We start from the raw sequence: 27,593 nt of genomic DNA, 5'->3' as shown, positions 1-27,593 counted from the left end.
CGGCATTATTCTAGCTATGTAGCGATAAGACCAAGCTTACACGATTACATTGAAAGCTTAAAGGAGCGAACTGAGTCAATTGCGTCATCCTGAACGGCAAAACTGCTAGCGTCAGAATACGAATTAAGTGGAGTGACTAACAATTTCCGTCATTTCGTGAAGTGACTAAGCGGGTCAGTCATTTCGCGTCATTTTGTGTACCAGCAATGAATATACTTCTGTCATTTCATGAAACTGGTATGGTGGAAACATAGGCTCAAGTTCTCCTGGCATGAGATGTCCTTGTTACAAATATTATTTCAGCGATATTATGTCAGAATAATGAAGGTCTTTAATTTCGATTATACATCTTCTCAGGGCGCAGTCTTAGAAACTGCCCTGGGTTTGTAGTAGGCTGTGACGGGTTGGTCTCGATGTGACCCACAATGTTGCCAGAAGTAGTCAGCTCTGGACAAGCACTCGCTGGAGTCAGTATCTGGAATAAAGAAAGTTATTTAAGACTAGGCATTCTTTTGCTCTGTCTTTCTGTGTCATATTTATCAAAGATAATTAAACGTCACGATCTTTTGAAGAATGTACGCGGCTGTCGATTTGTGTGTAATATATATAATGCTTCATATAAGTTTCTTTAATGACACTCACTCACTCACTCACTCACTCACTCACTCACTCACTCTCTCATTCACCTGTGCCAAGGTTGGTAGCACCCCAGGCGTCATAGAAGAAGCCAGTACGTTTGTTGTCTGAGGGGCAGGTTGAGATCTTGATCCAGCATCCGCCTCCAACATGTCTAGTCGCACCTATGAGTAAAGTCCTCATATAGTAAATAGAAGCCGCTTAGTGACTATTACTTGAAATTATCTTCAGCAGCCTATAAGGTGACTAACGGATTTGGGAGGTCAGGCTAGCTGGATAAATTGGTTGACACATGCCCTCGCACCCCATCTGCGAATTCGATCGTTTTCACTCTTCTTGAAAAAACTCTATTTCAGATGTGAATGGTACAACGAACAATGGAGGTAATACAATGAACTTATGCCACCATCAAAGATGAATAGCGTCCTGCAATATATCTATTTATTAAATGCCTCGTTCTTACAAGCATGCTTTAGCACTGTGGTGCTACATCTAGATGTGGTGTTGCTCCTCTAAGAGTTGAAACTGACGTTTTAATTGTAATCCTCTAAGGGAAAGAACATGTTTTTACTGTCAAGACTTTATTGAAGATGAGAGTCATTTTTTACTGCACTGTCCACGTTATTCTTTTGAAAGAGATGTCCTTGTTAGTAATTCTGAGCAGCTTACTGATAGCTTTATGTCTTTCAGGGACTTTGATGGGATAGATTTTTGATACGCAAGTGTCTTTTAGCACAACCAAAACATGTTTTCTTTTCTTACGGCGACGACATGCCCTTATCAGCTCTTCACCTGCTTCAGAACCTAGTTCTTCTAGTTTTGTATCTTATTTGTTATATTGTCATAAGTCAATAAAGACTGGCGCAACATTTCATTATTCCCTTCTGTGTACATATGTATGATGTTGAGGTGAAACTCAAATAAATTATCTGTCTGTCTCTCTGTCTGTCTGTAGCTGAGTATTGCTCAATGTGGCGTTTAACAAGTCCGCACACCTCAGTTGCGATGTAACGGATGTCACACAGTAAATGACCATACGCCATCATTGCTGTCATTCACTGATTACATGGTTATTACATTAAGATACCACAGCCATCATGCCGTAAACATGGGATTATCCCCCCATTGTCATGTCGGCAAATCTACCTGTCTACGGTTTACCACATTTTGTCTACAGGGTAGCGAACTACACTGTATTGAGTTGTGTCCGTTAGGCCTGACTGGATCCTGTGATCAGTTTTGACTTACAGGTTTGCCTTTACTATGACCCCGCATGTGTCCGCGCGGTTGCCTGTCTGCACAGGTTTTATCTGTACTTCTTGGATATTTGTCATGTCTGGCAGCACTTTCAAAACAACCTTTCCCCGTCGTTATTGAACTGGAGTGTATGGCACGTGGTGCCAAGCCCAACCTAGTGGCTCATTCACGCACTGAACCAAACAACGTACCTGTTGGGCCATAGATGCTTGTGTAGGGGTGGGCAGGGTCAGCCCCACACCATGTCCACTGGGCAGTAGCCCTGCCCAGACACGTCTCCTCGTCTGTGAGACCTCCGTGAGCCTCCCCGTAGCTATCAACCTCCAGCCACCCAGGGTGGGCACCGCCATGATTGACACACCCGTAGTCGGCGAAGTAGCAGTGCTTTCCAGCAATAGTCATGGCGCCTGGAACACATGCAATATCTTCCCCGTAACAGTCACCTACTATGACGTTTCTACCAGCAAATACCAAACAAGATCACTAAAATCTTCAGCATTTCAGTTACTATGTTCTTCTTCTGTAGTACACGGACCCGTGAAGGTCCCGGGGTAGAATAGGCCCTCAGCACACCATGCTTGCCATAAAAGGTGACTAAGCTTGTCGTACGAGGCGACTAACGGGTTCGGGTGGTCAGGCTCGCTGACTTGGTTGACGCATGTCATCGGTTCCCAGTTGCGCAGATCGATGCTCATGGTGTTTATTACTGGATTGAGCGGTCCAGACTCGATTATTTACAGACCGCCGCCATATAGCTGGACTATTGCTGAGGAATATAACTAAACTCATTCACTCACTCACACCAGAAATGGGTTTCACATATTGTACCCACTTGCGAATAGGACCCGGGTCTTTTGGGTGACGTGTGAACCATTTATCTACTAGGTTACCCCCACCACCCCCAATTGCCTTTAAACAGCGATGCTTAAACGATATTCAGATCTATACTATGTGTGGAGAGGTTCTTATTAATTGCCTGATCTGCATTTTTGAAGTAGTGAGACAGAGTAGTGTCCACCAAGGTAGACAAAATAGCAAGTCAAACCTGTTGGGCCGAAGATTGCTGTCACGGTTTCCTTGGCAGGTGAGCCACAGTACCTCCACTCCTTTGCTGCCCTCTTCAGACAGTTCTCCTCCTTCATCCCGGTCTGTTCATGCTGTTCCCCCCACACGTCCCGCTGTGTGCCGTTGACGGGGTGGAGGGGACACCCGGTGATGATCAGCCAGCAACCTGAATAGATATACCTCTTATTGATATCCTTACCTTGTGGACTCCACCCAAACTAATAACCCATGAAGATCCGGGTTAGAATCTGTCTTTAGTAATTCATACTTGTCGTAAGAGTCGGGTAGTCTGGCTTACTGACATGATTGACACATCGTTGTATGCCAAATGCGTAGATCGACACACGTTCATGATGTCAATCAAGCGATTATCTGTCCTGAGGGCGTGACGTGCACGTGGATTTGATTTCTCACGACCAACTGACACATGAAAAGAGGCAGAGGATACACCCAATGACTTCTAACCGACACGTGTTACTGTTGAAAGTCACATTCAGTAATATTTTACCTACTTTCCGGCAATCAGTAAACCGAGTCTTAAACAGACAATACGGTAACAGACACAATGAGCATCGATATATGCATTCGTCAAAGACATGAACCAAATTAGCCACGACCCCGTTATTCCCATCTGATGATAGGTATGACTCGTGTTAGCAGATGCATGTGTGGACATACACTTGTCATTCAAAGCTGGAAAAGCAGTAATGGAGTTGTAGGGAACAATATGTCTAAGGAGCGTCAGTTTGGATGTAGAGACTGTAACCAAGATCTCTTGCCAATAAATACCTTGTTTCTGGATGTTCGGGTAGATTGTATTAGGCCCGGAGCCGTCTGAGACGTATGGCGTCTGTGGTGTCTTCGTTGCTGGGGCGACGGTTCCGGCACATGCGGCAGGTTGAGCTGGTGACCACTCAGTCATTCTGGCTGTAAAGGGTTGATATTAAACAAACTATCAGGACACTGGTCCATAATGATAGTCTATCTTGAACCAGATAAACCAGAGACTGTAACAGTGTATCTACACCATCTAATTCTGCACTATCGGTGCACAATTACAATCAGCAACACGATCTCAAACCCAATCCATTTTCATGGAACCCATGCGGGTATAAATTGCAAGAAACACGTTCTACCTCGGTAAATTGAAACGTGCTGTTCAACAGTATACAAGTCAGGGATCACAATGGTTGAGTATGATTTTACGCCGTATATAGTGACATTTTGGCATCATCACTGCTGGGAACGTCAGAAATTAGCTTCAAACATTGTAAACGTGAGTCTTCAGCGTGACGACCCAACGCTTTAACCACCGCCCCAAGGGATTATAACACAGTTTTGGTCAATTTGTGGTTTACGTGGTGTTCATGATAAAATGTTATGTATACTTGTCAGACATTTTTGCAATACATGAGCAAAAGCCTTCGTGAACGTCGGATGTCACATGATACATTACAACGCATCCGCAGTGTTCACGTGATCCGGTAATTTTAAGGCGAGGCCAGTTCCGTCTGAGGCCAATGTTCACAACAGGGTAGAGTAGTTACAAGTCACCAGAACACTTTGAAAATAGTTAAGCTGATACTGGCTAACAATTAATATAGCAAACCAGTATAGGGTTGTTCAATGTTGCGTTTATCAATAATCCATATACATAGCAACAGTCTGTAAATGATCGAATTAAACCAAAACAATCCAGCAGTCAACAGCATGAGCATCGATCTAAGCAGTTGGGATATGACAGCTCTACCAGCCGGGGCAGCAAGCCTGAGCCCACCTGCACAAAGCGATCTTAGCGCTACAATGATTGTAACTCCCATTCTCCAACATGGGCATAAGATAGTCGTAGCGCTAAAACGGCTTGGTGCAAGTCTGCCCTGATCACCCTATTCCATAAGCCGCATTTTGGACAAGTTGGGATGGGTTGATGCAGACAAGTGCTACACAGGATCTTAACGGATGCAATCCAATAGTTACAATAAACTGACACAGTGACATGCAATCCCGTAAGTAGCTTGACAACAAGCACAAGTTGCGGATGACCGATTCTAACCCGGATAATACAACCAAACTGACGTTGCTGCATATACAGAGGTCCTGTGGGGTAACGTGGTCCAACGTGGTTCACATCGGGAGACTGGGGGAAATTGATGGCATTGGCCCACTCTTGTGCCCGACAACGGACCCGGAAGTCGCCATGGGCACGTGACCAGAAGTCAGTAGATGACATAGACTGTGACGTAAAGTAAAATGAGCATTTCCTGTCAAGAGGTTTTCTGCTCCATAAATCATGGTTCCGTGATTCTCAAAACAGTGAAACACACACCCATCATCTTATAAAGCTTGGAAAGTTTCATGCATTACCTCAAGAAACACTTCAACATTCAATGACAGTGTGGAAAAAACAGTCAGGAAGTCTTAACGGTAAAAGTGATATTTGTTTTTGAAAGATGGCCAATTGCTGTGTTTTAAGCGACTTCGAATAGAAGTATAGCATCCAGATCTTTTCACACGGAAAAAGGTGAAGCTGCTGACTGCCATCAATAGCAAGCCAGTCTCCAAGCCCCGGTGATAGTTTGACACTCACGAAAGGCATTTGACATCGATTTATTTTTTCCAACACACTGCATGAAAGGGGATTGGTGTTGTCCAAACGCCAAAATCCCTGTCCACAGGGTACTATGACACGTCAGCGAGTCTGACCACCCGATCCAGCTAGTCACCCTAACGTAAGCTTGCTAAAGACCAATTCAGTTGGGTATCATATTAACTCTTCCATCATTAAGTATACGTTTTGAATCTATATTTAATGTTTCACTTCTCAGTACACCTCGGTTACCTTAAAGTTATTCCTCACGTTGAAGTACTCTGCTTTTTCTATGTTATTCTGACTGTAGTGTATACCATGTTTGTTGTAGAATATGTTATTGGATATCTCGTTGCCTGAAACGTAAAGGTGAACGCGATTATATGATTTGATTATCTTTAAGGGTTTTAAATGTTATAAGACATAATCAAAAATGATTTTTTATTTATTTGTTTGGGAAGGTACAGAACAGAGTGAGATCTGTTTTAGCATTTTACATATTTGCAAGCAAAAGGTTAATAAATGAGAATTATGTAAAGTAAGTTGAAAGCCTGCAACGAGCAAGCAACAACATACATCTGACTTCGAATGAACAGTTTTCACGTCAACCTCGGGGAATGTTAAAGATGTTTGTCCACGCACACACGCACGCACATACATACATGCATACATGCATGCATACACGCATACATGCATACATGCATACATATCTACATCTATAAGAAATTAAAACTAGATGCAGAGACAATTGTACGAGCCTTACTGCATCTCTAACGTATGTTTATGAACCAGTCGTAGTGGAAAATGCTACCTATCCTACTACTCGTCGCAAATTGAAGCAAAGCCAAGTCAATCAAGTGTTTTCAGTTTACACGCTCGTATGTTATCCCTTAAGATGTCGATAAATTACCAGAAGGTTATGATCTCATTATCGGACCTGCTGGTTCACCAGGGTTCGTTATGTTGGCCAGTTTAGGGTATCTGCTTGTCCACAGCGGGTTGGTATACGGCATAGCCTGGAATGGAATATTTCCATTGGTTGATAAATAAGGGAAAAGTATACTACGAGTGTTTAGATAGAGAACATCGTTTCTTTTCATATCAAATATATCACAACGGATGTCTTCCCGAGTCGTTTTCTCTCTGTTATCAACGAGTGGTTATATGTTTGACCTCAATAGACACGAGGGTGAGATTCTAGCGTTTAATATCATGCCTAATTAAGAGCGGAACGTCCCTTTAACAGACAATTTGAAAACTGGCGTATGACTACATCCAGGTGAACAAGATTAGTGGAGGAGGAAACAAGTGACATCATTACGTCATAAAACAAACAAATACGTGGTGCTAACATTTGTTTTGCTTTAAATTCTTTCATACATATGTTTCACCATTTTGGTGCCATTTTAAGTAAACTTTTATGTGTCATGCAAACATTAAGTCCACTTGTGGTGGCCATCATTATTTACAGATTATTGAGATAAATATTCCAAATATATCACGGCAGGAGACACCAGAAATAGGCTTCACACATTTTACCCATGTAGGGAATGGAACCCGTCTACCGAACGCTTTAACCACTAGGCTACTTCACACGCCCCTTATTTACCTTGAGATGCTGCATCAGTTCAGCTTCGTTGGAATGTTGGAGTCCCCTGCCGTCAACTTGTATGGCGTAGGCAGTGGCGTTATAGAAGACGTTGTAACGGATGATGTTGTCACGGCCTCCGCCGATGTTGGTGTGGACCTCGTTCTATGGAAAGTAAAGGTAGATTAATATTACTGTCGATAATGCATGCTTACATTCAGAGAACAGAAATCTGGGAGTGTTCTTCACGTGTTGACACTTTGGGGGGTAAGTTATTTTGTACGTCAACATTTCACTCTGCGTCGTTTAATTTCTTTTTACTGGGTTAATTTTCTCATTCCATCAGCGTGGCTTTTAAGGAATACTCCAATGAACGAGAAAATAATCGGACTCAAGACACAGTTTCTGAAATAACCAGAAAGAAGCTCTAAAAACAACAAATAGCTAGAAGCTAACGAGGTAATTCGATTAATAATATCTTATGCTACAAGCGTGGCAGGACCATAGGTTTTCGTGTTACAATGCTATTGCTGCATCTCTTGGACTTACATCGTAGAAGACGTTGTGTTCTATGTCGACGCTGGAGTACTCGTCGTCCAGCATGATGCCGCGGACCTGGGCGCCAGGGACGTTTCTAAGAGTGTGGTGGATGTGGTTGTAGCGGATGACGTTGCCTCGCTGATAAAGGAGCGAAGATTGTCAGATGTGGAGCAGTTTAGTGTTGGTCAGAAATGACTGCATAAGTGACTTTAGTTTTGCACCCCACTATATTCAAGCGAAGTGACGGCACTCTGGAAATGATAAAACCTGGACCAGACAATTTAGTGATCAACAGCATGAGCATCGACCTACGTAACTGGGATAGGATGATATGTATCAACAAAGTTAGCGAGCCTGACTGCCCTGTCCCGTTAGTCGCCTGTTACGACAAGCATGGTTTGCTGAAGATCATGTTTTAACCCGGATCTTCATTACAGTTAGTAGCTACAGTTAGGGATTAAAATGCTTACACATTTTACAAACTGAGTACATCAAAAAGTGTTATTACTGATAGACTGGATGCATTTACTCCCTAAAACTCTTTTTTTGTATAAATTACGACGCTACATTTAAAAAGTAAAAAATATGCAAGAAAAAAGACACTTCTGTGTTTAAACTGATGGAGTCTTGAGTGCAGTGGCAATAGTCGGTTGTCATTAGTGTCATGAGGAAATAAATTACCCAGTACAGCACCACATCTAGACACAGATACTGGTGTGAGTGAGTGAGTGAGTGAGTGAGTGAGTGAGTGAGTGAGTGAGTGAGTTTAGTTTATTTTTACGCCACACTCAGCAATATTCAAACTACATGGCGGCGGACTGTAAATAATCGAGTGTGGACCAGACAATTCAGTGATCAACAGCATGAGCATCGGTCTGTGCAATTGGGGAACCGATGACATGCGTCAACCAAGTCAGCGAGTCTGACCACCTGATCCCGTTAGTCGAGTCTTAAGAAAAGCATAGTTGCCTTTTATGGCAAGCATGGGTTGCTGAAGGACTAATCTACCCCGGATCCTCACGGGGCTTTATTTGGGGCGGCAAACGTGATAAAATTAAAAGAAATATGTTAATAAGTGATTCTGAATGGGGTGGGGGTGGGGGTGGGGGTGGGGGTGGGGTGTTTGAGTGAGTGAGTGAGTTTAGTTTTACGCCGCACTCAGCAATATTACAGCTATATGGCAGCGGTCTGTAAATAATCGAGTCTGGACCACTCAATCCAGTGATCAACAACATGAGCATCGATCTGCGCAATTGGGAACCGATGACATGTGTCAACCAAGTCAGCGAGTCTGACCACCCGATCCCGTTAGTCGCCTCTTACCACAAGCTGAGTCGCCTTTTATGGCAAGCATGGGTTGCTGAAGGCCTATTCTACGCCGAGACCTTCACGGGTCAAAGGGGGGGTTGAAAGTGATAGATATCATTCTGCAACTACATGAAGATTAAATGGATTAACCGACTGTTCAAAGCAAGGGGATTGTGGCAGCACTTAGTATTTCAAGAAGTATATCCTTTTGGGGACATCGATCTCTTTAAATTTGAAAGAGAAAAACTTTTATCCTACTCCAGAAATATTAAAAATTTGTTTTGGAAAGATGTTGTAGTATGTTGTACTTGTATTAATACAACACAGACTGAATGCATTAGAGACTTTATATGTCTACGAATTTTGAACTTTATACCATATACTGATATCGGTCTGTTTGTTGCATGGTATGAAAAGGGAATGAAAACTGTGCAAGATGTTATAGCAGATAACGGTGATGTGAAACCTTTTCTAATACTAAAAGCGGAATTTCATGAAACACATCTCCAATATTCAGATTTTTGAAGTATATAACTAGACAACATCTTGATCTTGCTAAGGCAACACCTCATTATGATGAATTAGCCGATACTGACTGTGCTATTCTTAAACAACTATGTAACTCAGTTGACTATAAATTTGTCTATTCACAACTATGTGACACTCACAATATGTCTGACTCACTCACATAAAACATCACTATCATTTAGAAAAATATATTTTTTAGTGAAGATCACCCAGATTTCAAAGAAAATGGTTTTGTCTGTTTTTTCCCTAAGGATTAAAAAAAAGACGCAAGTGAAGTTAATTCCACTTCAGACCCGAATATCGCCAATGTCGCGCCGCATCACGGTGAGTGAGTTTACTTTTACGCCGTTTTTCAGACAGGGACACAAAGAAATGGGATTCATACATTGTAACCATTTGGGGAATCGAACCAAGGTCTACTGCGGGATGAGGAAACACATTAACCACTAGGCTCCTCCAACGTCCCTGATGTTATTGGACCGAACGTGCATATTATCATCTGAAAAAGCACATCCCACACACCATTGTCCAGTCCCTCCCGGCGTGTAAGGCTCCACAGTCACTTGAGTTGACACACACGTGATGTACGTGGTTGTATTCCATCACATGATCATTGCCCTGCAACGAAACTAATACGTGAACTAAAACTGAGTGAGTGAACTGGGTGTTACCAAATGTCAGTAAGATCTAAACTATACAATCTTAGCAATTATAGTGAGTGAGTTTAGTTTTCCTCCGCTTTTAGCAATATTCCAGCATTATCACGGCGGGCACAACGGAAATAGGCTTCACATAATGTCAACTGGGGTCTTCAGTGAACACTGTAATAACTGGGCTACCCCATCCCATCAAAACATTGATTTCACAGGTCTCGTTTTGTAGCAACTGGGATCCGTCCTATTCCGCAACTTGGTGCAATAACCAGTCCAGACGTTTTAGAGTAATCCATTTAACTGGATACACAAATATTAATCAGTATGATTTGATACATCTAAGCACCTATATATTGCAACACTATGCTCCTTCTAATCGTTGCAAAGTAGTTGTACAGAGTGCCCTGTCGAACAGCCAGTTCGGACAAACGGACACCTGGAACTCGTGGAAATCTCAAAACGAGGCTCTGCCTCTAGACAGGTTTAGCGGTCTGCCACGGAATTGATAATATATCAGTCACATTATGCGTTATAGAACTACAATGAATAAGCGCACAATACACATAACAGGTGTAACCAGTGAGCCAGATGCATTGTGAATCATTTTACGACCTCGTGTTTCCGTATGTCACATTAGCGTTAGTACAGGCATATATCGAAGGGTTACGGAAATGCTCAATCAAATGTGTGAATCCAGCTGGCACAGTAAACTAAGTAGGACTCGTTAATATTTTAAGGTATAACTAAATTTACTCATTTTATTACACATTCTGTTATTTTTCTATTTTTGCATAACCAAAAAATCGAAGAAGCAGTATTTGTTACCCCCCATCTGATTCCCGTGTATTGGCCGTCGTGGATGTGGTTGTAGCGCATTGTTATTCCAACTCCTCCGGGGCTGATGGCGTTGTAGCCGACGCCCCCGACACGTGCATACTGCCAGATATGGTTGTCCTGTATCATGTTACCAGATGGCGATAGAGTCTTCCGATCACCACCTATTCCAAATAATACCAAAGATGATATATATTAGTTTGAGAAACGGTTATATGGAATGTGGTACAACGTCGCGTTCAGGATTTCTGCGTTTAATTATCTTTATATTATTTGTTGGTTGTCTAATGCTGCACTTAACGCCTTTACAGTTATATGGTGACGGGCTCCACACAGTCGAGTCTCGACAACCTAGTGACTGATATCAAGAACATCGATCTACGACATTGAGATACGATGAAAGTACACCATCCGATTCCCATTAGTCGCCTCTTGCGATAGGCACGGGTTGATGAAGACCACTTTTAGGTTTAGCGGTCTGCTGATAGTATATCAATCACATTATGCGTTATAGAACAACAATGAATAACCCAGGTATTCACGTGTATGTAATTGTTGTAGACACTAGAGAGATATTATAATCCAGCTTAGCATAGATGCCAGACAGCATACTGACTCCTTGACAGCCAGATTGCATTATGCGTTCATTGCCAAAACACAGTCATAGCAATAATTAGAATAATCGAAGGGCTAATTGACCTTCATCTCTTACGGCGATATTCACACAATCGTTTACACATGTATTACTAATTGTTCGATCCAGTTGAATTCATCACCAGAGTCAAAGGATTTTATAGAAGGAATTTGAAAAAAGTAGATTCGTGTTATATTTATTCTAATTGTGTTTTATTGTATAAATACCAGTTATGTTACAATCGGGAAAACAAGAGGTAGGTGTTAAGGTGTTTGGTCCGAGTAACGGGTTTCCGTTCGATTGAAGCACGAGTAGCGTATCAGTGAACGTTATTCAGGGAAGTCGTTCGTCATAACCAGACCCTATTTCATCACTATGGAGTAGCCAATGACGGGGATAGAAATCAATCTCACAAATATGTGTGATATCAGTTTTCTCACATGGGTTTCTAACTCACGGTTGTGTAAAACAGGTACCGGCAATTAACGTATTTTGGTGTTACGAGGTCGAACTACGACTTTTTTGCGCAAAGCTTCGATGCCCCATCGCCATATCGGGGAGGCGGTCAGGTTATTGTAGTGCACGTGAGCTAAATATCAGTTGAAATATAACATTGACTTTTACTTTGTTTACAATGTTATAACCTTGTTCTTCTAAAATCAGTACCACTAACCTGTTATTGAAATTCCTCCACAAGTGTGATGGATCTCACACTTCGAAACTGTCACATAGCGACAGTCACCAGAACAATGGATTCCATAGCCACCTGAAAGAATCATTTTGTTTCTGAGATGTACCGATGGCTGAACACAAAACTGACTTATTTCAAGGTTCCTATGGAATGGTGCACGTAGGGTGTCTTTGAATGTTTGAAAACCTCAACATCTTGGAATCCGTATCAGCGTGAACTGGCGTGAAAAGGAAAAACACATCCATGTTTGATTATGGCTAAAATGAAACAAATTATAAGAAATGTTTCTTTTCTCTTGAAGATGCAGTTCGTAACACAGGTGTCTTAGATGCTTTTGAACCTTCAGTTTACAGTCTTTCGGTGACTGTTTCCAGTCATAATATGTTTAAATAACGTATGTTATTAATAAACAACGCCATTTCGAACGTAGTCAAATGTAATATATTTCTTGGTAAAGTCTGTATAGATTTAGTACATTTCTGAGCGGGACTCCCATCTGGATTCGGACATATACTCCCAGAGTCTGATTCGTAATCATCAGCATATAGCTGTCTAACCCACTCAGCCACCGTAGCTTTCAATGGAACCTGAACCGTAATAATCTTTACTGAGAAAGAGTACCCTCAAAAATAACATACATTGACGTATGTTACTTGTGAGGGAAATCAAATTTGAATGCGTGTACGGAATTTTTCTTTAAGAAGTAAAAACAGCTTGTACACCTGTATTCTTTATCTCCACGTTCATGAAGTCAATATTGTGGCCATGGTTCAGATCAAATCCATACCGCCGACAAGCCTCAACAGTAAAGCCTTCGAAGTGAAGATTGTTCACCTCGAAATCTGTTCTGTAACACACCAAACCCATAAAGAAACACAAAAGTGGAAATAAATCATAATGAGTGAATGAATGAGTGAATCTAGTTTTACGCTACACTCAGCAATATTCCAGCTATATGGGGGCGGTCTGTAAATAAGCGAGTCTGGACCAGAGAGTCCAGTGATCAACAGCACGAGCATCGATCTACGCAACTGAGAACCGATGGTATGTGTCAACCAAGTTAGCGAGCCTGGCCACCAGCCTCTTGCGACAAGCACGGTCGCCGTTCATGGCAAGCATGGGTTGTGGAAGGCCTATTCTACCCCGGACCTTCACGGGTTAATACATATTGAAGAAAGGGTCCAAGGACCACTCCCGGTAAAGATTCATGTTAGGGGACAAGATTGGGATGGTGTTTTGTTCACTGACGAGTCGAAATGTCTCATGGGCGCACTGACGTTGTGCAACGTCGACATGTAGAAAGCGTTATGGCATGGGGATCACATCTCATGATCTTGGCGCTGCCAATGGTAATCTGACAAGTCTGCGATGCAGGCAAGAGATCTCTGGGTCTCATGTGCAGCCGTGCAGGGAGTGCTCTTGGGATAGGTAGAGGGAAGATTATAAAATAAAAACTGAATTTCAAAAATTAACATAATCATTATGCTCCTTAAACAATTTTAAAACAGAGTATAAAACTGTTTGTACATTTGTTTAAAGCCGCATTCAGCAATATTCCAGATATATGGCGGTGATCTTAATTGTACCTAATCATCCAGTGATCAACAGCAGGAGCATCGATCTCCGCAGCTGGGATACGATGACATGTGTCAACCAAGTCAGCGAGCCACAGTCACAACTTACGACAAGCATGGGTTAAGACCAGTTCTAACTCGGATCTTCGCGGGTGTACAATGTAGGAATCAGACTCACTTCACACAGTCTGTCACCATGGAGGCGTAGATGACATCAGAGTCAGACAAGGTGCCGTGTGGGGTGTTGGGCCACACGTACAGGATACCAGTAGATCGGTCTAGGTAGACTTCTTCCTGAAGAAGACAAAAGGAGGGATTGATATCGTCTGTCTCACATTCCCAGAACAGCATTATTTCCCCCTTTCTGCAATACTGAATGAAGCAGATCTCGATTATCTTTTTCCAGAAGCATTTTTGAAATTGCAATGATAAAGAAAAACCAGATTTTTATGGATAGTCAACGTCTAGTGCAGTGATAGGTGTCTACGGATCACATTGTGATGATAAGCGAAATATTGAGCGTATTCTGTACACGTTACATACACTTGCCAAAAGAAAATGTCACTTGTGTACATAAAAACCCGCAGGGACAAGTGGCATCAGTGACAATTGCCTTTTACATCCTGTATCACTTTTGTAACTGTTTGATCACAGGCAAACTGTAGCGCAAATGTGGTTGCGCAGCGTAGAGAAAATGACCAGTCTTCTTATATGCGAGCGAAGCGAGCAAAGGTTGGCAACACACTTTCCTCGCTTCGGTTTAAAAAGTATTTTTCGTGTCAAAATAAAATGTCGCCACCATCAAAGGTACACTCCCATTTCCTCACTAGGTTGTGCTCTCCGATTTCCAACCCCATATTTAACAATTACTCACGTGAAATATGTTTTATTCAACATTTTAAGCGCCACTCGTGGTATTCAGTTCGTTCTTCGCCTCCATTACCCCTGCCAGCTTCCGGCTCAACGGAGTGAAGGAACAAGAATAAGCAGAAATTATAAAGATATACCATATTGCCTAATTTTATCATGATTCTGTTGGAATGTATTTGTCACAAGTGTCGGCGTTGTTGTTAGATCTTTTGTAACATTTATTCTACAATAAACACACTTCTGGCGTAGTGGGCGTATGAAGCTTGGGAGGTAACTCTTAATGTATTCCATACGGAATAATAACTTGTTCCTTCACTGCTTTGAACCGGAAGCTGGCAGGGGTAATGGAGGCGAAGAACGGTCTGATGTACCACGAGTGGCGCTTAAAATGTTGAATAAAACATATTCATAAATATATAAGACTGGTCATATTCTCTACGCTGCGCAACCCCACTTGCGCTACAGTTTGCCTGTGGTTTGATTTATGGTTTTGTCAAATTTGGAAATACAATGCACGTCTATCAAGAAATTTTTTGAAATGTTTTCTGTGTACAGTCTATATATGTATGTACATATTTGATATCAACATCCTACCGACTGTTTGAACACTATCATTATATTAAGGTTTATTCATTTTGCTCACGTAATTTTTGTTAGTTTCGAACAAGCAGGATAAATCTTGGCTATGCTTTCAAAATTGTGTTGCAAACAAATCGGACCTATTTTGAAATATCTGATTAAGCAGAATAACTGTATCCTTGGTGTATTGTTTGACATGAGATGAATGAGATATAGAAAGAATTATTCCTCAAAATTCTTTGACGGACGTACGTGAAGTCATACGTGCATGCAGGTTGGTTTGCACAATTTTGCACGTACATTTTATCGATAGGGGTATGAGTCTTCTCGTCACGAACGAACGTTCACACTCACCGGTTGATCTAGTTCCGACAACATGTTGAACACCCGGAAGTAGCCACCCTGGTTAGAGAAACCTTGAAGTTGAGCATCATTGTAGTGGCCTGAAATTGTGGAGTGGAGTCAAAATATCGCCTATACGCAAAACGAGAGCAGTGTCTTCAGTGATAACTACATTTATAATGTGCTAAACTCCATTCACTAAGAGAATGTTCATAACACTAACAATCTCGGATAACTCAAACTGCCTATAGGTACGTGAAGGTTAATAGCCAAATGACGTAACCAATTCTCTACCGGATGAACGGGGGCAATTTTCAACAAACGCGCCCAACTTGAGATCACAATAATCACGTGTACGTAATGGTACAGGAATGAAGTCCTAAAACTCTCTGGAGCCAAAATGTCAAATACAGTTACCCATCCACAGACTCTCCGCGCTCAGTGTCGCTTAACTTTAACCGAATTGTGACAGCTCTATGCACAGGAACATAAACCACCACGGTGCCATTTGCTCACAAACTGTATTTTGCCAGTTATATGATTATTTCTGTCTTTTATATCTAATCATTCATTAATTTGTTTTCAAGATGGTTACGTTATGTGATGTAATGGTGAAAACAATGGCCAGAAGAAATGAAGACTATCATAAAAAATTGAATAGAACTGCTTGCCCTTCGAGTATGACCATTCATATGATATATACTGAGTCAAAACAAACTTCACATTCTTTCTTCAGGGCATTATAAAAGAACAAGAGATGAAAGATGGTTGAATTGGTATTATTTCATTGTTCAGACAGACCTGTGTGACGTACTCGATACACTGACAGTGCCACAATTAGTGCCATTAGGCTACACTGCATTTCCAAAGCGTGGGTATACAGAACGTGAAGTCACAAGAATAAAAATTCAAAATTTCTCAGTTCAATATTGTGTATGGCCGTCCCACGCATTCACCACTGCCAAACATTGTCTCCTCGTCGACTGCCTGATGCTTGTGAACACGTGGTTGGGGATTCTGCGCCATTGCTCTTGCCAGGCAGCGTCAACTTCCTGCAAATTCTGAAGTTGGTTCCTAAGACCACGAAGCCTTCTCCGAAGTGCATCCAAAACGTGCTCTATTAGCTTACGGTCAGGGACCTCGATGGCCAGTCCATGACGTTGATTCCAGCATTTTGAAGGAAATTCCGTGTCAACATCGCGGTATGCGGTCGAGCATTATCATGCTGGAACTGTAGACCTGGGCTGAGTTCAGGGGTGAGCATCTGGTCGCGGTGAGGTTTCCACGGATGACCAGAAGTCGGGAACGGTTGTTCCCACAGAAAGCACTCCACATCATGCAACTTTTGCCCCCGAATATGTCGGCTTCCTGTACACAACATTGGGAATACCGTTCACGACGTCGCCTCCAGACTCTATGCCTGCCGTCCGCGAATCTGAGCATAAACCTGGATTCATCGCTAAAAGACGACTCGATTCCAGTCTCTCTGGGTCTACCGGAGGTGACGTTGGCAGACGCAGACGCGTCAATACTGGCGTCAAACGGCGTCAATACTGGCCCACGATATGGAAGTCGAGAATTTAGACTTGCAGTCCACAACCGATTTCCAATGGTCTATGAGGACAGTCGACTCTAAACATCTCAGCCCTAGCTGGTTCATGCTGCCGACAGAAATCTGTCACGTGGGTGACGTAGGACGATTTGACGGTCTTCTGCTCGTGACGTCACACGTGAACGACCCGACTTTGGGCGATCAGAAGTGGTGCCAGTTTGTTGTAGACGGTCTCGCAGGTCACACACAGTACGACGGCTCCCATTGCTCTTGTGACGTCAATACGTGATCTTCCCGCTTGCCACATGCCAACGGCAAGTTCACGTTGCACATTTGACAATCGTGGCATATAGAACTGCGGTTTAAAAGTGGTTTTCAATTCTTGAGGCCAATGCAAATACGTGCAAATGAACATAACTTCGATGCGAAGATCAGGTGATCGACTGCACGCGCAAAAGCTCATTTGGCACTAATGTCATTTGCACGAGGAATGGATGCGTTTGAGTGGGTTTTGCTAACGTTTAGGGATCCCATTTCGGATACATAGATTTATCATCAGATAAAATTATTTTTAAAAAATATGTTTTGTGAAGTATCTTTTTTGACAGTATAGTAGTAACCATACGTCAAGTGCGGATGTATTTGTTTCTTGCTTAATGCTTAATGCAGCACTCACAAAGGTAGAGTCTGTGAGTCAGGAAAAAACATCTAGTGGCCGAAATAATGAGCATCGACCTACGAAAGTTGCATACGATGACGTGTATCAAGCAAACGACCCCTTTTGCTGCCAGTAAACATGTGTGCTGGACACCTATTCTATCGGAGAGTAAACTGATATAAACACAATTTGTGAAATTTTATACTCGTACCAGTTCGCAGTCCATATCGAGTTTGTGTTGCCAGGGTGATCTGGTGTTTCTGTGAGTCTATTTTCGATATTTTCACAGCGTCATCAGCCCAGCTCCAGTACCTGATACGTAAAGGGATCACATATAACTGCGTTGATACATTGAACATATGTGAACGTATTTGATACTGAGACTTTGAAGAGATAATTTTTCAGGTTATGTGACACGTCGGAGATACATTTATCATATTTTTAAGAAAAACTTTGGAGCAGGGATATTATGCCCAATGTGTAGATTTCCCATATCATATGAAATAAAAGAAATATATTATTTTTCATTCGGAGTCATGTATAGTGATGGAATTTGTTCGGCCCTCGGAAACCCATAGAGAGAAGACATCATTGGAAATACAGCAATAATTATATATCTGTTTCGAACACTAGCTAGGTTAGTACGATTTGATCGTTCTTCGCTCATGCCGTGAAATGGCAAGTGACCCGTTCATTTCACGAAATGGACAGTTTCACAAATTTTGTATAACAGAGATGCAAAAGTAAGGTACTCAAAGCAAACTGCAACTGAAAAACATACTTTACTGAACCTCTTGTTTCAGAATAATATCATTTTTAACTTCCAACAATAAAAATAAATGGATAAGGAATATTTTACCATTTTACTATGAAGTATTTTAGACATGTTTAACAAATAATGGTTTTAAAAATTGGTTCATGTGTACACAATATTCCTTCCTACCAGTATCCAACGGCCCACGGTTCTTTCTCATGTATCCATCGTGCATCCTCCCTGGAGCCGTGCGTGAAGGTGGTGCCGGTCTTGCTGCTGACAGCCGTGACGTCTATATACCCCTGCATAGTCATCACATCATACATGACAGCATGACACATATTGTTCGATTAATACTAATATAGCATTGACCTCAATTTCTAGTTCAGAAACTTGAAAGTACGTCCTTGCACAGAAGCTGTCCTTGCACAGGATGTTTCAGCACATGGTGATCGATGTTCAACATGGGCATGCTCACATAGGACAAGGTCCATATGTAGGTATCGGCCCATCGCGAGACATTAGTACTTCCGATAACAAACAAGTTGCATACAATTCCAACTGGTTTCATACTTGTCCGTTAACAGTAAAAAACCGATACTCCTTGCAGGAACGAAAGATTCCGTTCTAACCAACCCCACAATAGTCAGTCATTACGGCTGTCAACAATTGTGACAGCCATGCATGGTTGTACACTTGGTCGAGCATATTTGGTGGTCGCGCAACTTGGAATCAAAACTGGTTCTTGAATATATGCTTGTCACGGGTATCTGGTACCGGAAGTAAGCCGGCCACCATCTCGAAACGCGCATGTTGGCGCGCAAAGGGAGCCGGGAACCAGCTTAGTACCGGAAGTAGAGCCTTGTACGACTTACGAGTCTCATATTATCGATGAACATCATTATCAGAAAACATCCATTCGTTTTAAAGATGGCCCGTGCTTCCCAAACAACCATTTCGGCGACGCTTTTGTTACTCTATGCGCCAACAATCCACACAATAACATTGTAACATGGACAAGTACATTGCGACAACGTAAACCTGTTAGCTGAGTGTTACAATTTTGAAATTCTCACTGGACTTGTAAAACACCCTGTGCTTTGTAATGATGAAAACTTTATCGGCATGGCCAAAAATATGTTTTTCAATATCATTACAGTGACACCACATTATATGAGACACAGTTTCGTTTTCTACAGAAACATTCCAACTCTAAAATCAACACGTTTGTCTTTGGAAAGTATTCTTTTCAGTTTCAGTAACCAGTAAATCTCTCCCCAAGCTTGGAATCAGACAACACAAGAAGTATATTAGGTTTGAAGGATGAAGTCCTGATAGGCCTACCTCATTCGGGTATCTTGCCAGGCGTGTTGGTTTCCCATTGATAAACAACTCAAGCCATGAAATCTTGGTCGTGTAGAAACCAAAACGTGTGATTTTGCCATAGTCAGATATTCCTGCGTCTGAGAGCTTGACCTGCAGAACCTGGGAAAGACGTGCATGCCAGTTGTCAGTGTACTCATGTCGACAAGGAATATCAATATCATTCGAACTCAAACAGTCATTGAACATTTATGAAAACGTTAAGCAGACAGAGTTATTCAATAAGATTGTTATAATTTTAGTAACTGGAAATGCATGTGTATGCCGCGTACAAAGAATCTACACCATTATTATTATTATGGTGTGTGTGTGTGTAGCGCTATAGTCCATCATGTGTGCATGCTCCCTTTCTTTTGTTTCCCTCGATCATTGGATGTAAGTCTCTGTTCATCATATCATATTTTTCAATTTCAACTCCCTGGGGATCATACAACTCATGCAGCCACAAACTGGACTGATATTAGTCATTATCTAAATATTGAACTTAAGCTCAATCCGTTCTGCATATATAGACAAAACGATTTTCAGACTAGGAAATTATATATTGGTACATTGTGAGGGAATAATATCATATTATGGTAAGTAAGGAACAAAAGGGGAACTGGTATTTCCCGCACTCAGACATTAGCTCCTTATTGTGATGTTGCAGTGATATTCATTGTGTAACAGTGCTGTAAGTGTAATATACTATGCGTCATTAATAACGGGTCAAATGAAATGTAGCACATGTAAAGAAATACTTTCCTCATCATCTTTTTTTCCATCCATGATGGAATGTGGAACAATGTGGAGCACCATTCCCATAGAAATAAGACAAATAGACTCTTTCATTTAACTGGCTTTAAACTAAAAATTCAAAGTGAAATAACTGTAGCCCCATCTTTCTCTTTGTCTGGTGCAAGGAAACTGAACATTCTCCACAAAAAACTAAGGTACAATACAAGTCCGCTAAATTACCAATTATTCAGAAGTAATTTAAGATCAGATGCTTCTTGTACTTGTGGTTGTTCTTGTGAAAACTCACGGCATTACCTTTTAGAATGTTCTTTATATACAACACAGCATAAATAATTGATTGTAAATATCAATACTGTCGTTAAACATCACATACCCATTAGTTTAGATATACTTTTGTTTGGTCATGCTACTCTGTCACTTTATGAAAACGAATTGTTCTTTGAACATGTACATAGATATATTAAGCTAACTGAACGATTTGTGTAGTTTATTCTTGTATATGTAATTGCAACAAATCCCTGTTGTCAATGTTTTTTTATATTGTAAATATGACATATGCAACTTCTTGGAGAGGGCGTTCCTAAGTTGGATAACTTGTGGCTGGTCCATTTCATTTCCGAATAAAATATGCTTAAAGGTCACATGCAACCAAAAAATCAAACGTAATTAAAACACATTTATCACTTATTCATGACATATAATATACATTGCTGCTTTTAAAAAAAAAACAACAACAACAAAATTATAAGCGTACAATCGCGATTCAAAAGTGCAATATTTTGTACTTGGGCTTATTACCCCGAAACGAAGCCCTCGGGAGACCGAAACCAGTCATAGCGGGTGGATATGCACTCAAGCGTAACGACGGCTTCCGATTGGCTGTTCCATTTGCTGACATGCTGAGGGGTCATTGTGTGTACAGAGAGATGATCTGTTTGATGGGCATTTTAGAAGGAAAGCCAGTCACAAGAAAGTAAGATTCTTTATGGATAACAACTTCTTTTTGTGTACTTGATGCGTCGTTTCAGTATGGATTCATATACTGTTGTCAAACAAAATCATATACACGAAAAGAAGTCGTTATCCATGAAGAATGTATATAGAGATGTTGGGTTTAGAAAATACATATTCTCTGAGTTTGCTCTCGATCCAGTAAAAATCATGTCAGTAGAGATAGTAAACTACTGCGTGGCTGGAATCTGTCATTCGTCCAAGTACAAAACAGGACTTGAATCTGACAAGAGTTTGCGCCAGTTTCCGTCAGATCCAGTCATCCGAAAAAAATTAATAAAGTTTGTTTGCAACCCACAGACATAAAAACATGTCATGTATATCACACGTGCCTAATTACATAATGTGGCAGACACGTGACTCGGGTGTACGAGTCATAAATCAACTTATTTTCTTTATGTCGTATAGTCTGATAGGTGTTAAGTTCAAATTGCTCGTGGTCAATGACTGAAGCTGTGTATTGCATGTTGTCTTTAGCAGACAGGCAGACAGACATATATCGGTGTGAATAAACCAGACACTGAGCTTTCTCTGTGACAGAGGCTGCTTACTACAATCAACAAGTTGTTTTACGTAACGAGTAGATTATGTACTTGTTTGTGTACACAACCAAGACTAGACTACTGCTCACGACCTCAGACGCTGGGCATGCATACTGTTTCAAGCTCCGCGAACCTATTCACTGCGCATGCGTTATGGACGCAGCGCAGCACAGCTGTTGAAACCAGTTTTCCCCCCAGCGTTGGGGGGAATTTAGTGAAACGTTTGAACTCCGATTTCGCGGGCTTTTTTTTCATCGCGTTTTTTTCAACTTTATAGGTTGAATTGGCATTTTTTATGATTTGTTTCGGTAAGTGCACACCGAAAGGTACCAGAATCTGCAAAGTTGTGTTTTACGTTGCATGTGACCTTTAAACAAAGAAATACAGTCACAGAAATAACAGAACTAAGAGTACCATCATAAGGTTTAATGTCTTGACACACGTGGCACATCGTCATAAGCAGACACAAAGTTGTTAGCTAGACCTGGTTCGTAGCCAATTTGTAGACGAACTCCCTAAATGAAAATGACACACTAGAGGCACTCGTTCATTCAGAATCGTGTACCCTCCTCTCGTGTCCAAGACAAAGTGCACATTGTTCTCTAGCGCCTGACCAAGTTCATAAGAAAGGCTAGGAAGTCCTTGGAGATCCACTGGTGCAAGATGACATTTCAGCGGCTTGTTCTTAGTCGTATAGATCTTCCATGAAAGTGTAAATTCTACATCTTGTAAGAAATAGTGTTACCAATGGCTTCACCGTTAACTAATGACACCTGTATATTGATCGAACATGAACAGAAAAAAAGATTTGCAGCATGTCTTGCAGTGTGGCCAGCATTCAGTCTTCCTAAAGCTTGGCCCCTCTGTTCCCTTGATAACCGTGGCGTGTCGCTACTATCGAACAGTGAATGGTTCGGTGCATGTTTGGTGACCCTTCTTATAGGGATGTCACCTCGGAATGCAGGTGTGTTGTCATTTTAATGAAATACGCAAGAAAACCCCGCCCCATTGTTACTTTAGTAACTGCGTTTTAACGACATGTTTTTGTATCAAACACAGAATTTGAAACCATATTTTCTTGAACATTGGCTACGAACCAGGTCTAGCTAAAAAATGAAAAGTGAAACAATGCTTAAAAATCAGATGAAACATATCTGGCAAAGTGTTTTCTTTTGCGGTTTAGTATATTACTTTATTTTGTACTGCAACTCTATTTTATACTGCTCTGGTTATGTGATATGCTTGCTGTTTGTTTACATCGCGTTTATTTAAAGACTGAATACCGTTTTTGGTTTTGTTTTCAAACTTCAGTTTCGGAATCAACGAGTAACAAAATATATGTGAAACTGTCCGAACGATCAACATATCTTGTCCTTACAGGCCCCGGCTCATGTATGGTCTCTTTGTACTGTTTGGTTAAAGACACTGCCTATATATACATAATGGATGACACATATGGAAAACCTTTAAATATTCAAAGTACCTTGCACACCAACTAACCTTGCCTCTGGCATTCTGCGGCAATAACTGAAGAACTGAATTATCCGTGACCTTGTGGAACAGGGACGCTGGAATCCGCTTCCCGCCCGTCTATGTCGCCAGAACAGGGAAGAAAAGATTTTCTATATGATCTTACACACGGAGTTATAGAAGTGCAAGTATGTACAGGCTAGCCTTCTAACTAAACTTATTGCTACATGGGGTAAAAGACTGCAGGGACGTGTTAGTGTATGAATAGAACGGTTGCGTAAAACATCTGACGGAAAGGAGATTTTTGTTGAGATACTGAGAGCTGCCAGAGGTGTTCTCCCTGCTTTCCTTGTCCCCTTTTCCTCACTTAATGCATCTCTATTATGAAATTCATATTTCATAATCATGTTGCATATTTTCCTCGCTGAAAAGATTGTTGTGCTAAATATGTGTTTAGAGACACTATTGAATACGCTACGTTAAAACACTTTGAATAAAGCATTGATAATGGGGATAAGATGTTGACAGACTTTGACAGAACGAAGTTTTTCTTGTAAACATAAACGTTTTAGCTGACTTTAAGCATATATGCACCCGGTGTTTATGTTCCAGGTAAGTTAAGATTTCGTAAGTCTTCCGAGATATTTGTATTCGTGAATATATCTACAGGTTCATAATAAATGTACGCAGGCTGTATACTTCCTCATTTGTATTCTTAACCTTCTTAATCTCAGTCCGCTATTGGCACTTCAAATGGTATAGTCCCGTAAATGTGTAGGATCCAGAGGTGCCAAGGGCACTGTCGTCAGTATATAGCGTGAACAATACCGGTGATAAAACACAACCTTGGGGAGGACCTGTATCAATATTCCATGTTATTCCTGACTCACCACATGCACTTCCTGATCTTTGTAGGCCCTGAAGGTGACCGGTGCTGTGTATTTGTGCGTGAAGTGGAGACTGGACGGTAGATCATAGTAACCCTTCATCAGCTCAACATAGATAGCTGAAGCCGATAAGGATTATAAATGTTAATGACAGACTAAATTGGGTTATGTCTTTCTTACATTTACACGTAGATGAATTTAGACTTTTCATCCGATCTTGTACTTTATAAGAGGCAAGTTCACAACTTCGATGTCAGAAAACATCTTAATTCTTTACGTTCAGATGTGGATGTGTTAACAACCTTGCAACTCTTCCTTCTGACAAAATTAATTTACATTACTTATCACCGTTATATCTAAAATCTAAACTAAGCAAAACATCTATCTCATTTCGGTGTCTGAATGTTTTAACAGTGTTCAGTTCCTGTAAGGAATATCAGTATTCAATAGATTGTGATTCACTGACTTTCTTGACGTTTTCTTCACTGATTTGTCATTCACTGCCAGCACTTTCCTCAAACGTCATGTTCATGTTAAATTTAAACTCATGCCATATTGCTAAAATACCTTCCTCATTGTCCATGACAGTAAGTTATTGAATATTTTAACAGACTTCAATAGTTTCAGAATCATGGTTTTTTTCGAAACGGTACCTAAACAAATGAAAATACCATCTTATACAAAAAAACCCGGCAAATCTTCGTCTATTTCTACTAAGAGAGAACGTCAAGCTTTTAAAGACATGAATGCTTCCAAATTCTTCTATGTTTTCACGATTAACTCATTCCTAAGTAACTACTTACTATTGCCGCTGATGGCTGACTCGTCAATTTTAGACTTGGCCTTGCCCAAAGTCTTCAGAGGATGACTAGCGTCAAGTCTATGAACCAAAGCGCTTCAATGACATTATGCAGCAAGCATAAGCACTGGAAACATTAATAACATCATACACAGCACACGTTATCTATTCCAGCACGATGTACACCTTCCCACTACGTACTAGTCACACTAGCGACATGTCCTGCCTGGAATATGACATGGGGTACATTGGCATAGCGAAGATCCTATATTATTGAATAACCCTTAACTATCCTTACCCCACTATTAACCTACCTGAACGTGAAATGAAGCAGATTAGGAAGATCACCCCGCCTGCTCCACTTTTAAGCAGTGATTCAGTGTTATGAGACAGAAGGCTGTATGACAAGAGGGATGAGTTTAACTATCCATTTCTCATTTTCCCTTTATTGTCGAAGAATGTTCCAACAGCTCCAGCAAAACGTCTGAGGAACATAGTTGATACATACGAATACCGCTCCCGTTGGTTGATAAAGGACTCAACGTTCAAGGTGTCAGTGAGGATACAAATTCTTAAGGTGGAAATGTGAGGAAAATTTCGACGAAAGGGACTTGTACCGTATATTCGTTTGTTTTTCAAGCGAGATGTCGACTTGCCTCTGCATGTATGTGACGATGATAGCAGTAGATTTGGATACTCTCACTCAGTACCATCATTATTTAATATCACTTCATGAACAGGTGGTTCACATGATAGATGGGGTGGGGTTAATTGACATTAGTATTTATTCATAGCCAAGGTAAGAACGCTGATAGAGAAATTGAGGTACCTTCTCTTTGACATATCTGAATGCGGCAAGTGTTCATTAACGCCCGATCCATAGATCCATAGATGGGGTGGGGTTTATTGACATTAGTATTTATTCATAGCCAGAGTAAGAACGCTGATAGAGAAATTGAGGCACCTTCTATTTGACATATCTGAATGCGGCAAGTGTTCATTAACGCCCGATCCATAGATCCATAGATGGGGTGGGGTTTATTGACATTAGTATTTATTCATAGCGAGGGTAAGAACGCTGATAGAGAAATTGAGGCACCTTCTATTTGACATATCTGAATGCGGCAAGTGTTCATTAACGCCCGATCCATGTCAGTAAACGAAGCTATAATCATGGTAAGTATTTCAGAATCAAGGTTATAAAATAAGAAAGATACGGTATATGAATTGCTATGAAAAATTGATTTTCATTAAGCATAGTTTGAGAATGCTACAGTTGACGTTAGTAACAAGGAGCCAGTGCACACATGTTCAAATGACATCGTAATACTCTGACAACGAAGTTGAGTAGAAGACACCACAGTGTCTCTTTGACGTGAAGAATAAAGCAATACGAAGGCTGAAAAGCACACACAACATCCAAGCCCTTATGTTGGTTTGCATACGGCAATGTGTTTTCAATGTACCATACTTGCGCATTATGCACCCCCAATCATCACATTGTACCTACCCTGAGTTTGAATCCGAGCCACCCGGACTGACATACACGTGAACAGTCTTGGCCCAAACAAACCCGAACATTAGGCAAGGAAACAAGAGCCGTGGAACCAACATGGCGCCACAAGATCAGACTTGTAACTGACTCAAATCTTATCTCTAGTTGAAACATTATGGGAAATGTCACATGTTTCGTCTAGTTCGTGCCCAAGACAGCTCCTTACTGCGCACTGTAGACCTGTATATGTACATTTGTCTGTTTATCCTTGTTCCATTCATGATGAAAGATATGTCGCTTAGTATAGTGGACAAAAATAGTTAGGGATATTTGTAAATGTTGAAATTATGAATGATGACGTATTTATTCATTGACATACTCACCAAATATTAATCATAAAATACCAATATCAATAACTTAGTTTGTTACACGGCGTTCGTAGCGCTACGATATTCGTTAGCCTACAGAAAACTACAGAGTAAAGACACGTCGTAACGTTACGAACGCTTTGTGGATCGGGACATTCGTTTGCCAAAGGTACACTATAGAGTTACGACATGTAACGTTACGATCGCTTTGTGATAAAGTTTATATCTGATACAGAAGTACGCAAATGCC

At 41.1% G+C, this 27,593-nt stretch overlaps 1 protein-coding gene across 1 annotated transcript; it reads right to left on the bottom strand.

Annotated features, from left to right (window-relative positions):
• Window positions 1–313: 313 nt before the first annotated feature.
• LOC137255083 (uncharacterized) lies at window positions 314–27,150 on the bottom strand. Its single transcript, XM_067792575.1, has 23 exons — window positions 26,991–27,150; window positions 25,485–25,561; window positions 24,685–24,800; window positions 23,825–23,914; window positions 19,995–20,135; window positions 18,840–18,952; window positions 18,108–18,208; window positions 15,699–15,787; window positions 14,074–14,189; window positions 13,044–13,168; window positions 12,304–12,396; window positions 10,988–11,160; window positions 10,032–10,127; window positions 7,683–7,811; window positions 7,155–7,298; window positions 6,483–6,561; window positions 5,798–5,901; window positions 5,035–5,191; window positions 3,748–3,885; window positions 2,939–3,124; window positions 2,085–2,300; window positions 687–800; window positions 314–475 (listed from the first exon to the last, which is right to left on the bottom strand). The coding sequence occupies exons 1-23, from the start codon at window positions 27,092–27,094 to the stop codon at window positions 354–356; spliced, it is 2,823 nt and encodes a 940-aa protein (XP_067648676.1). The 5' UTR covers window positions 27,095–27,150; the 3' UTR covers window positions 314–353.
• Between the last annotated feature and the right edge of the window lie 443 nt (window positions 27,151–27,593).

This window comes from Haliotis asinina, chromosome 1, assembly GCF_037392515.1.
Source record: "Haliotis asinina isolate JCU_RB_2024 chromosome 1, JCU_Hal_asi_v2, whole genome shotgun sequence".
Lineage (NCBI taxonomy): Eukaryota > Metazoa > Mollusca > Gastropoda > Lepetellida > Haliotidae > Haliotis > Haliotis asinina.
This window is presented reverse-complemented; position numbering and strand designations above follow the sequence as displayed.